The sequence below is a fragment of the Botryllus schlosseri genome, chromosome 3 (assembly GCF_051294905.1).
Source record: "Botryllus schlosseri isolate E-star chromosome 3, Bs_hap1, whole genome shotgun sequence".
Taxonomy (NCBI): Eukaryota; Metazoa; Chordata; class Ascidiacea; order Stolidobranchia; family Styelidae; genus Botryllus; species Botryllus schlosseri.
In genome coordinates this window covers 27,163,639-27,175,919 of record NC_137238.1, presented here as the reverse complement: position 1 = coordinate 27,175,919, position 12,281 = coordinate 27,163,639, and the positions used below count along the sequence as shown (strand labels likewise).

General features: G+C 39.3%; 1 protein-coding gene across 1 annotated transcript in view; it reads left to right on the top strand.

The window, feature by feature from the left end:
• LOC145436531 (complement C3-like) overlaps positions 1-12,281 on the top strand; it is a 77,219-nt gene that overhangs the window by 13,508 nt on the left and 51,430 nt on the right. The window contains exons 6-9 of the mRNA XM_080313894.1: positions 8,607-8,744; positions 8,803-8,848; positions 9,453-9,658; positions 10,757-10,912. Coding sequence (XP_080170020.1) covers positions 8,607-8,744; positions 8,803-8,848; positions 9,453-9,658; positions 10,757-10,912 — 546 coding nt within the window. The remainder of the gene's footprint in view (positions 1-8,606; positions 8,745-8,802; positions 8,849-9,452; positions 9,659-10,756; positions 10,913-12,281) is intronic.

Here is a 12,281-nt window from a genome sequence, read left to right as displayed (position 1 = left end):
TTATGTTGTGTAAATAGGTAATCGTTATTTTTAGTAACACTTTATCAATGTCATCGAGTTGTGCGAAAAGATTTACAAGTGGTCTTGCGGTTTTAATCGAAGCACACATCATGATCTAATGTAGAGTCGTCTCTATTGTACAACAACTCGGTAATCGAAACGCATGCATTAACATTTGAACAACGATCTTGTTTCGTCGCAACAAAAATATGTTCACTGTCACAATACTCTGCACAAGACGTGCAAATCCTTTTCACCCTCATAATAGTATACCAACGACCACCGACGACAACGTTTAACAATACCAACGACACTGGAAACACTGAACCCACGACACTTACCCGAGTAAAAATACATTTTCCTTTGGCTACATGACGCTTACCAGAGTAAAAAATATCATTATCACCTGGAGATCCACCGTTACCCGAGCAACAAAACCATTTTCCTTTGGAGATATGTCGTTTACCCAGTGTAACAATACATTTTCACATGGCGATCCATCGTTTACCCAGAGTAACAAAACCATTTTCAAATAACCTCGTGGTGACGACCATTTCGTAACTGTACAAACCCATCCGATGGTGTGTTTTATGATTGCGTGTGAAATCACGAGGTAGTGTTCTATTGTAGTCTTCATTCCACAGAAACACACCTTATTGGATCACAGTATCAGTCTGAATTTCGCAGAATCACTGTTCGCAATATTTATCCGGAGTCGTTATGTAGGAGTAGCGACATCCATGCATCGCGACTGAAAGACTGATCGCAATCATTTCAAGCACCCGTACTTCGATAGTTCGCCTTGGTCAAACGCTGTAGTCTCAGCAAAGAACTTCGGTGTCGACAACACGATAGATATCGACCGATGTATCCAGTCACCAGTGGTCTGGGTGGTATGTCCGTAGATAGGGCCATGACTATCTTGTAATGCTACAACACGATAACACCATCGAGTAAATCAGTGAACGGTGCCGAAATATCGATGTAATAGCGCGAACTCAGAGTCATTGCAATGTGTCTTATTGGTATTGTTATAAGGGGGTGTTGATGACATCCGATCTGCATCAAAATTACCGGCTATGATAATGTCCGTAGATCGAAGGCTTACTCCCCCGATGTTTGTATACCAACACATTGCATGCAATGTCTTACAGCCCCCCTCTATTTACGCGATAAATCGCGACGTATGTGTGGATGGCGCATTGGTATTTTTTTCGTGGAAACACAGGTTGTAACATGTTTACTTGAATATTGTTCGTTGGGTCATGAGTGAATATCCGGATCCGGTTACGTATACTTCCTCACGGTTTCCAATTTCAAACTGAATACTGAATGTAGCGACATACATTGACCAATAAAGACACAATATAGTAAACATGCGGGAGAAAACTCAACCCGGAATCGTTAGCGCGATGGGGAACATAAATTCAACCGTTTTCCGAACACCGTTATCCACGTACCAACCATGTGAAGTCGAGGGGGTGTTTAATTCAGACATTTTGATTCTGGACAATCCAAAGCGCGAACCCGGACATCACAGACCTATCGCAACCTATTGTCCAATTTCCAAAACATACATTTCGATGTACAAGAGCATATTGCATGTGGGTAACCGATGATATTGATGTGATACGACTGATGCGGGTATACTCTGAAACCGGTAGTCCGTGTATATTTCCGTCACTGTTCGTTGTAATCTATTTCAAACTGCCACCCAATACAACAAATACCAAATTGCTTGGTGTGTTTGTCAGATTTCCAAATGAAAATGGTTTTGTTACTCTAGGAAAAGCTAGATGGCCAAGTGAAAATGTATTGTTACACTAGGTAAACGCCAGATCTCCAAAGGAAAAATGATATTTTTACTCAGGTAAACGACGGACCGCCAAGTGAAAATGGGTTGTTGCTCAGGGCAAAATATATTTCCAAGTGAAAAAGGTTTGTTGCTCAGGGAAAAAAATATATTTCCAAGTGAAAATGATTTTGTTACTCTGGGTAAACGATGGATCGCCATGTGAAAATGTATTGTTACACTGGGTAAACGACATATCTCCAAAGGAAAATGGTTTTGTTGCTCGGGTAACGGTGGATCTCCAGGTGATAATGATATTTTTTACTCTAGTAAGCGTCATGTAGCCAAAGGAAAATGTATTTTTACTCGGGTAAGTGTCGTGGGTTCAGTGTTTCCAGTGTCGTTGGTATTGTTAAACGTTGTCGTCGGGGGTCGTTGGTATACTATTATGAGGGTGAAAAGGATTTGCACGTCTTGTGCAGAGTATTGTGACAGTGAACATATTTTTGTTGCGACGAAACAAGATCGTTGTTCAAATGTTAATGCATGCGTTTCGATTACCGAGTTGTTGTACAATAGAGACGACTCTACATTAGATCATGATGTGTGCTTCGATTAAAACCGCAAGACCACTTGTAAATCTTTTCGCACAACTCGATGACATTGATAAAGTGTTACTAAAAATAACGATTACCTATTTACACAACATAAAAATAACAATTCATGTCGTAGTAAGTAAGTTTCTTGAACTCGTACTTGATGAAAACGAATGGTGACAAGTATGCTTTTGTGTTTGAGTGAAAAATAATTATTTAGAGTAGTGACAGTTTGTGACCAACGAATGCAAATCGATCATGATATTACAATATACGCTTTCGTCAACATAACGACTTGGCGTAGAAACACTTTCACGTTTTTTGAATAACTGGATTCTCGAAACTTGTTACTTTTACGATGTACCGTTGGGGTGCAAACTATAACGACCATTTTGTATGATAGTATGTTTTAGTTGTATTGTTGTGAGGACAATCATATGATGACTCAGCACTTTTCGTTAGCAAAGTAAATTGTTTTGCGTGTTAGATTTGTGGAAAGTAAGTCGAATACATACTTTTTTGTGGAAGTAACTGTATTATTGTGATATCATTGGCAGGTCTCTCAAGCAGTGACCATGGTTTTGTTTTTGAAAGATGTATCGATATCGATATAATATTTTCTAAAAGTCAAACTCGGACGGCTATCATGACTGTGTAGGACTTACGATAAACACCTTTGTTACAAGAACTATGATATTTCTGTAAGTACTATAGTTGTGTGTTGGGTTATTTGAATATTTAGATGTGTGACCATTCGTGTAAAAAAGTTTGTAGAGTCTAAACAACCATTTGGTTTCGTAGTGTGAGGATATGAAGTAAAGTCGACTACTTTGTGTGATGTAAATATCCTTCGTACTTTTGTAAGAGTTGTGGGGGGGTGCTCATTCATACCCTACAAAGTAACTAGTTGATACAAACAATATAATGAATGACCGCCAACACATTGAATTCATAACCCAAGACAGTGAAAATTGTTTACTGTTCGACTAACATAATTCGTATCCAGCAAAACGATAGACACCAAAGGTTCGATGGAGTTTAAATCTAGATTGTATTAAGCGAAGTGATGAGTACCTCCAGTAATAAAATCGAAACGGCCAAAACAAATTTTCTGTGTCTTGGTTGTTGTAAATAACTATTTGGTATGATATTAGCTGAGTGTGTGACAATTCGTATCTGTCGAGGTTGCATGTTTAGCCATATCGAAATGAATCCAGAATACATATAGTATACATTGATCACAATAGAATCGATGAGAATGTTAACCACATAGAGTGTCTTTGTATGAAAGTCATTTCCAACACGATTACTTCGATCGGTATTAATTCCGTGTCATACCAAAAACATGAAACCTGTGTACAGTTTCGTTTTACGAGAATATCGAGTAAGTTGATTATTTTTTGTGTCACGAAAATATCTTGTATTGATATTGCACACTGGTTTCATTACCCAAGTGCGTGAAAATTGTTTTCTACTGGACAGATATGATTTGTATTTAGAAAAAACGACCCACACCGCTAAAGCGACGTTGTTTAATATCCGATGAGTGCGTGAAATTACCTTACGATTTGATTTAGCGAGTTAATTGCTGGTGATTCAATCACATACAAGTATAGGGTCTTTTAGTGACTGAGCATAGTGACGACATTTATTTTGACGAATGGCAATGGGAAAATTTCCAATTTCTCTGCTCGTGTGTGTTGCACAAATAGTTCTAGTATGCATTCAGTGAACATCGTACAAATTGACAACGACTTTCATTAGTTTGGTTAGATGATGACAATTATTCTGCAGGTTCAAATCGATATCACTACTATGAACAACAATACAAACACATTTTTCTAGATTTCAGTGTAGCACATACTTCGATTTTATTATTGTTATGAGTTTTGTATTAACCAAGGTCGGTTGAATAGGATCCATCCAGTAAATATATTCAAAATTGTTTCTCTGTTGATCAAAGCCTTGGAGTGTAACCTCGTAATGTTTTACATTTCACACATTCGACAGAGAGTGTGAACAGAGTTTAACACGGATTAAATGACGCCGCCCGGAGTCCAAAGTGATTTACTCGTACTTCGTAAGATGAGTATGTTTCAATTCACCGTCACAGATTCTGACAATAAAGTATTGCACCGGTTGTTAACCAGCAAACGGAATTGTTGTTTCATCTTTAGTCTTGGTAACTGAAACGATTACATTTGTAAAGTATTTTCTGATATCCGCGATACCCAGAGTGATTTGTACCAAGGTGGAATGATTTGTCAATCAAGAACATTTCAGACACGTATAGTTTTACAACTTAATATGTTAATAACAATTGCACTGAAAAGTTTGTTGTTGTCATAACCTTCACCACATCGGCGGGTCTAATTAACGCAAATAAATTAGTAATCAAGTCATGATAGACCATTACAAAATCCCATATGTCAAATCGATGTGACAATCCTTATGTTTACATCATGATAATTTTCGATATAACACCTGCGTTCGATTGTAAGAAATGAATTCTCTACTACGATGGCCAGACTTTCAAATCTCGTATACTCAAACATATTATGTTAATCTCAAGTCGCCGACACCGAGAAAAATTACTTTTGTCTTACAAAATATACCGCATAGTAATTTCTTTGTCTTGCGGAATAGTAACGACTTTCACAGTTAAACAAAATAGACGAGTTGACGGTATATGCCTAAAACCGAACTTGCTATGGATTTTAGATTGTAGTGATTGTATGGACTCGTGTATGCTTGGCTGTTTTCATACTGATACTGTTTGAGTTGATTGGGTGAGTTACAACGATTTACTTGACAAGGTTTTTTCTTGGCTCTTTGGAGTATGGTAAGATGGTAAGATGTCGAGACGTAATACTATTTCCGTTAACTCAATTGCAACGAAAAAATAACCAGATAGCTTGTTCAAGGTTTCGACAAATAGATTGAAATATTCCGATTTAACTCATCGTGTCGCAACTCGATCGCGGTATGTACAAGTGGTTGTCAAGTAAGAAATATTTACAACAGGTGCTATTTCATTGATTGATTCTATTGTGTGTAGTAAGACATTAAAATATCGTGATAGTATAGTGAAATTATTTACTGAAACTCTATTTGACAAACGGAAAACTCAGTCGTGAATAGAGTTATATGGTTTCATTACTTGTTACAAATCAACATGCGCATAATCTCTAAATATGTATGGGTTGAAAGTTGGTAGTCATGTTTGTCAATATATTTCAATTCAGACTATGTCAAAGTCCAAATATTTCGTTTTGGGTGATCTCAATTTACCTTTAGTACATCTCGCGAGTGGATTCCGACGCCGTACTATACCATTCTTAATAATACAGGTTCGTGGATTTTCATGATAGAGTTGACAAGTGATAAGATGCGTGTTTTTGTTAAGAGTTTGATTTCAAGTTGACAAAGACAATAACTGTATAATGCACATACTTGTGATTCTTGATTCTTGTAGAGTTATAGTTGGTATTGATTCTATATGTGTGAAAACAGCGGCGCGGAATGTGTGAATAATTCAATGTGACTGAAAGTCGGCGTCAGTAATATTCAGGTTACGGTCGAATCAAAAGATCACGTTAAAAAGATTTCTCAAATTAATTAGAATTGTACCGAATTAACACATTCAGATACGAATCAACTTGAGCTGTGTAGTAAGTTTCATTTCAAGTTGACAAATTGACACATTGCTTGAATATTCGCATGATTCATATCATACAACTAAAGTCAACCACGTTCCGAAGTGTCAAAACATATTGCGACCACCAGAAAGTGTCAAATTGTTGGCTTTCGAATTACCGTCTGCGACGGCTCTGTGACAAACTCATCAAATCATGAGCGATCGCTATGTCTGAAGCATTATCCTGTGAGTGGTCGTAGGATTTTAAAATTATTTCACACCTTTTTGAATAAGCGTTCACTTCACAAAGGATTAGGGTTAGAGCGGAAATAAGTGACAATTTGTCGCTATTCAAGTTACCGACACTGACGGTCTGTTATTCGTTACCTATTAAATCTTACGAGCGAAATCAAGTTCTGTGACAAACTGCTTACTAAATTTTCACCGCGGAAGCGATCGGCATGCCTGTAACACCAAGTCGCGAAAGATGGTTATATCCGAGACATTATCTTGTCAGCGATCGCGGGGTTTTGCAAACTATTTCACACCTTTTTGAAGTGTTAGTTTGTGAGCGTGGTTATTGTTGATATTCGAAACGCCGTCTACGCCGGCTCTGTGGTAATCTAATTACCAAAATATTATAATGCAATTGATTCCTAGATTTAGCAAACTATTTCACAGCCTTTTTGGTGAAAGTACGACATGTCGCCCGCAGTCTATAAACGAAAGTACCAATCATCGCCGCGTCCATAAGAATAACGATTGATCATTGTCGTACTCGCCGTAATTTGGAATATACACATTAACTAAGGACCAATCACATGACTATTTACTTGATACATATTCAACACCATGCCGCCGCGGTCTATACCACAACGTTAGCATGCGACCGATCCCTATCTCCGTAACGCTATCATGCCACCGAGAGGAGCCGAAACACCACTTCATCACCCTATAACTGGAACGTTGGCATGCCGCCGCACGTATACCTAAAAACATTAGCATGCCACCACGAGTTTTCACGTTAGCATGCCGCCGCCGCCTATACCCGAAAACGTTAGCATGCGACCGATCCCTATCTCTGTAACGCTATCATGCGACCGGAGCCTATACCTGAAAACGTTAGCATCCCACCACGAGTTTCGCGTTATCATGCGACCGCACCAATAAGAGCCCCACCCACCTCACGACCGATCTACTACACTACTCAGGACTTTATTCGATTCAGATTCGATTCACCTTTTTCGCATGACTTGACTTGACTCGAGTCCCTTTGCTAAAATGACTTGACTTGACTTGACTCGGCGTATCAGAAATGAGGATTGACTCGTGACTCGGAGCAAAATTCACGAGTCAATTTCAAGTCATTAAGTAATCGGTGTTGATAAAAATCACTGTAGCTTGCATATGGTCGGATTGTTCGCGAAACGCTGGTGTAACCCGTGAGAGCGACCATTTATGACCAATCATTCAATGATCGTGCGTTTTACTGAGTCTCTATTGTTCTCTCACAAATAAATTGACCGCAAACGAAGTGATCGAAGCTTATAACTTACGATGTTCTAAACTAGTATGATGAATAAATTTGATAGCAAAATGTCTATTTCTGTTCTCTGTTCTTACCTTAGCCAAACCTATTGTTTTATTGAAATCGAATGTAGTTTATATAGTTCTCAACCATTGGCGCAGGCTCAAAGTGTATCATATCAATTTGAAAATGGGTAATGTATTGCATCTTATCAATTCATTTCTCTATTCTCTATTTTGGTCGGTAACTAAGGCTATGCAATTACTTACGTAGTTTAGCAGTTCCACGTATTTGTGAGCGATACAGCGCCTTCTTGAGTGTACAGTACATTGAACGCTATGTTCGTTCATTGGTTCAGAATCAATGATCACTCAATCTGTATTTCAGGCAACTAGCAAAAAAGGCAACTTGACCTGAATTGTGACTTAACTCGTGACTTGACTCGACTCGACTTGACTCGAGTCAAAATGTGCAATGACTCGAAATGACTCGTGACTCGAAGGTAGTGACTTGATCCCAATACTGGGTTTTGCACACCTGATTTAAATCACAGAAACCCCATTCTAACTGTCCCCGGATAACCTGACCAATAGTTGATTTTAGCATGGTAAAGAAACGAATAGCGCATATACGTAAACATTATGAATATATTGATGTACGTACAATTTATGAAATGCAGGGACATACTTTCGTTAAGCAGGATTTCAAATAACTGTTGTGAAGAAAACGAACATATTCGCCACTCAGGTTATTGGTAATACCACTTCCATTTTCATAGATATATCTCATGAGAAATGCAATTAGCAGGATCGATTGTTCATTGTGGAAGAAATGAATAAGCAATCTGAAAACGGCGTTTAGTAGAAACAGTAAATGTGCAGTAAATATGGCTTAGGGATTCTTTTTACAAAAAAAAATACTCTTTACATAAAATTTAATGCGACTCGTAAAGATAGCGCGAGGCACCTGACCTGGCTATCATTACCCGCCATATCATCTGTAAGCGGCCGGCGGATTCAAATGTATAGCGGTAGAGTTGATGTAAATTTTCAGATTCCAAAAGATGACATTGGCGTCAGGGAAAGAAATTACACAATGAATAGGAAGGAAAGATTCATCGAAGACAGTTTCTCACTACCCGAGTTTCCCGTGCACGGTATTTGGTCAGTAGAAGCCAGGTACGCGGAACAGGTGGGAGTAAATATGTGCAATATCGAACTCGAAGCCGATCATGTTGTGTATGTTACAGAAAGTGGTGAAATGGTCGAAGCGCCACTTTGACGTGAGGCCATATGGTGAGTCTTATTATTATCATCAGTACCAATTTTTACTTGGAAAAGAGACAGCAGTAGCGGGCATCAACCATAGGTCCTGTGCATCTCTAGAGCAGTGCTTCTCAAACGCCGGTCCACGGACCGGTGCCCGGTGATGCGCGACGACTTTCCTGCCGGTTAGCCAGACATCAATAAACTTTATACTTAATTACAAAATGCATGATGTTGAAGTCTTGTCCTTCGATAAAATACCTAAATTTCAAGATATGAATTGATTGAGAACTTCACCAGTTCCATAACGTACATCATTGTGAGATAACATGAGACATGGGAAAATATTCGATTGGGGTTGATGTTCAAGCCGTCTCCAATGACGGCATGCCGAGATGACTCCCTAAACAGCGCAGTTTGCACGATCATTCGTTTTCGATTCATTCATTTTGTGGGTGGCACAACAAAATTTGGCTCAATTCTAACCTGTAGAAGCGACGTTATCTTTCCCAGCATCACTGAACTGTGGGTTCGAGTCGCACTTAGGTGGATTAGAATGCCTGCTTCCTTCACAGTTAGTGATTTATCAAGACCAGTACCAATATAGCAAAAACACGACTTTTCCTCGTTTCAGTTCTACCAACTTTCAATGTTCGCGTCGAAACCGATCGGCCTATCATTCTGGTCAAACGGGAGCTGGTCGCAGAGGAGATCTCGGGGGTTATCACAGCGGCGTACAGTTACGGAAAAAAGATCTATGGAAATTACTATATATCCGCCAAGCTTGTGCGTCCCAGCGGCACAGTTACGTTTTTTCGATACCCCGATGAGGGAAAGCAGGTATATGGACAATAAGCAATAATACATAGCGCATAACAAGCTCTCTCTCTCTCTCTCTCTCTCTCTATCTCTCTCTCCCTCTCTCTGTCTCGGTGTGTGTGTGCGGGGAGAGGGCTAAGTCAAGTACACATTAGTCAGAAGTGGAGAAAGTATAACAGCGTTGCAACTCTAGTCAAAGTGGCGTCGTAAATATTTAGTCACGTACAAGTAGAAGCAGTGATTTCCGATGCATTTCTAAGTGCAACTACTTTATTTGGACGTGGAAAACGAAACGTCTAAAAATTTAGACTTTGTCGAGTGGCCGCATGCTTAATCGAAAGTGATTACTTTGGACATTGCAATACGTATCCTCATGACTAATGAACGACTTATTACACTACCTATATGTGTAATCGTCGAATGTATATTTAATTATTGTAACTCAAGCGCTATTTCGCTCAAAACTAGTACTCTGTACTTTTCAAAATCAAACGTGCAAAAAATATAAACTTCAGCCTAAAAATTGTAGCAGAAGTAGTAGAAGCGGATATAGTGTATCAAATCAACAATCTGTGTAATTACCTTAAAACAGTGGTTCCAAACCTTTTCCCTTCCACGTACCATTTCGAGGTTTTATGCAGCGCTCGCGTACCACCTACATAAGTTACGCGCGCCGAAGGCGGTCAAAAATGATTCCATCGTGTTGAGCTGAAACAGAAAATAAACTGGCCATTTTAAGGCGCAGCATATGGTTTCTATAGTTGATCCATTGGGAATTCTTGAGGTCAAATATATTAAAACGGAATTGGGTTAGGTAAGAATCCCATTGCTTTACGACTAAATCTCTTCCCGTAAGCCGTCATTGGTGAGATTGCCCATACCCACGATGACGACGACGGCTTCCAAAAACTCAAAATCAACCCTACCTGAAGTAAGGTAATAACTACATTCGGCTGAAAAAGGCGAAGTAATTTGCCACTGACCACCTCTGGAAGCCAACCAGAGCATATTGCCGATGCAGTTAATTGTCACATTGTCAGGCGAGTGGGGGTGCCTCGGCAAGCTGATGTAAGGCCAAACAGCAACATTATTAACTTTTACTTCTTTTCAATTGAAAAGGCGAGGATTTCCGACGGAAAAACCACCTTCAAGATTATGACCACTGCAGTGTTAAATGCCCTCCTTGGTACGACCGGTGGCGGTTTCCAATTGTTACAGGACGAAGGAGCGACGGTGATAATTGATGTGTCAGTTACAGGTGAGATGCAACTGCTGGTAAGTAATAGGTAACCATGATACTCAACTGCACCTTGGGGCAGGGATCATAATGTTACCTTATCCAGGAGAATGCTGGATTAAAAGTTTCACCAGGCGACTCAGGAAAATGCTAGTGAAAATTGTATCCACTTTTTTCGCAATACGATTAACAGTTACAATCAGACGATTAGCATCCTTTCGGATAAGACAACTTTATGTTCTCAGCCCTGACAGTAGCTATTTCGCCACCAAGCCAATTGTTGTCTCGGTAGAAGTAGATAATGTGTTATTTGAAATGATTGATAGCATTCGAAATTGGATACAGCCTTTTGATGACTAACTTTTAATGGCTGATAGAAAACATGAATGTCCAATTTTCGAAATCGCATTCTGTTACCATGATACTTGGACTACTTCGCCAGGTTGTTATGCGAATTCCCTTGATAAAAGTAACGCATATCTATACGCTTGATAAATTCGAAGTTGTCAAAGATGCAGTAACTATTCTACTATTGATATTCAATCCGGGTCCGGGGTCGCCAACTCGAAACGGGTTGCGGGCCACTTTTCAAATTCCACAGAGGGCGCGGGCCGCATGGTTTTAGTAGCGAGATAAAATAGAACACACAGTTTAACAACCCCGTTTTAAAAACTTTTCGTCATTACTACCCTGTGCTGTCTAACACGAGCGACTAGCATAATTATGACACAAGAAATAATATTTGATTTCAAAGTTATACAAATAAAACAAAAAATATCATGATCATCACTTTCCTTTTATTCTGAACCAATAACTGCGCTAGATAACTGACAACACATTTCAGCAAATAAAGAATCGATATCGGGTTTACCTCTAGACACGGTATTTGCTGAAAAACTATCTTCCCGTAAAGCAGGGCTTCTCAACTTCCCATGTTCAACGGGCCGCATTTTAACAGCGAATCTGGATGCGGACCGCAGAACATTATTACCTTGTATTTGTTTGCTATAATAAACTCACTGTATTTATCAGTCATATCCGGACGTTTAGTACATTTTTTTTGCATTTTAAAGCGTTAGGGAACGACGTTCGTGAGGTGAAAGTTACTGTTTTCTGTGTGAATTAGTCATCTTCCAGTGGCGTAAGTCAGCTTTGTCAAGTTGTTGTTTTGGGCTGGTCCTCGATGAAAGCTCCTCATTGCAGAACAACTGTCCCACCCCACGTTTTCTCTGAATTTCCTCTTCAAATGTGTCTACTCTGAGAAAATTCTGCCAGATTATTACCTATGCAATATCTGTGGGCGAGTAGGTGAACTCGGCCAATAGGTGAGAGTAGCTTGTGAGGCAACGTGTTTCCGAAACTACAATAAAAGATCGAGTGACATTGCTATATTACTCTTTTGGTCAC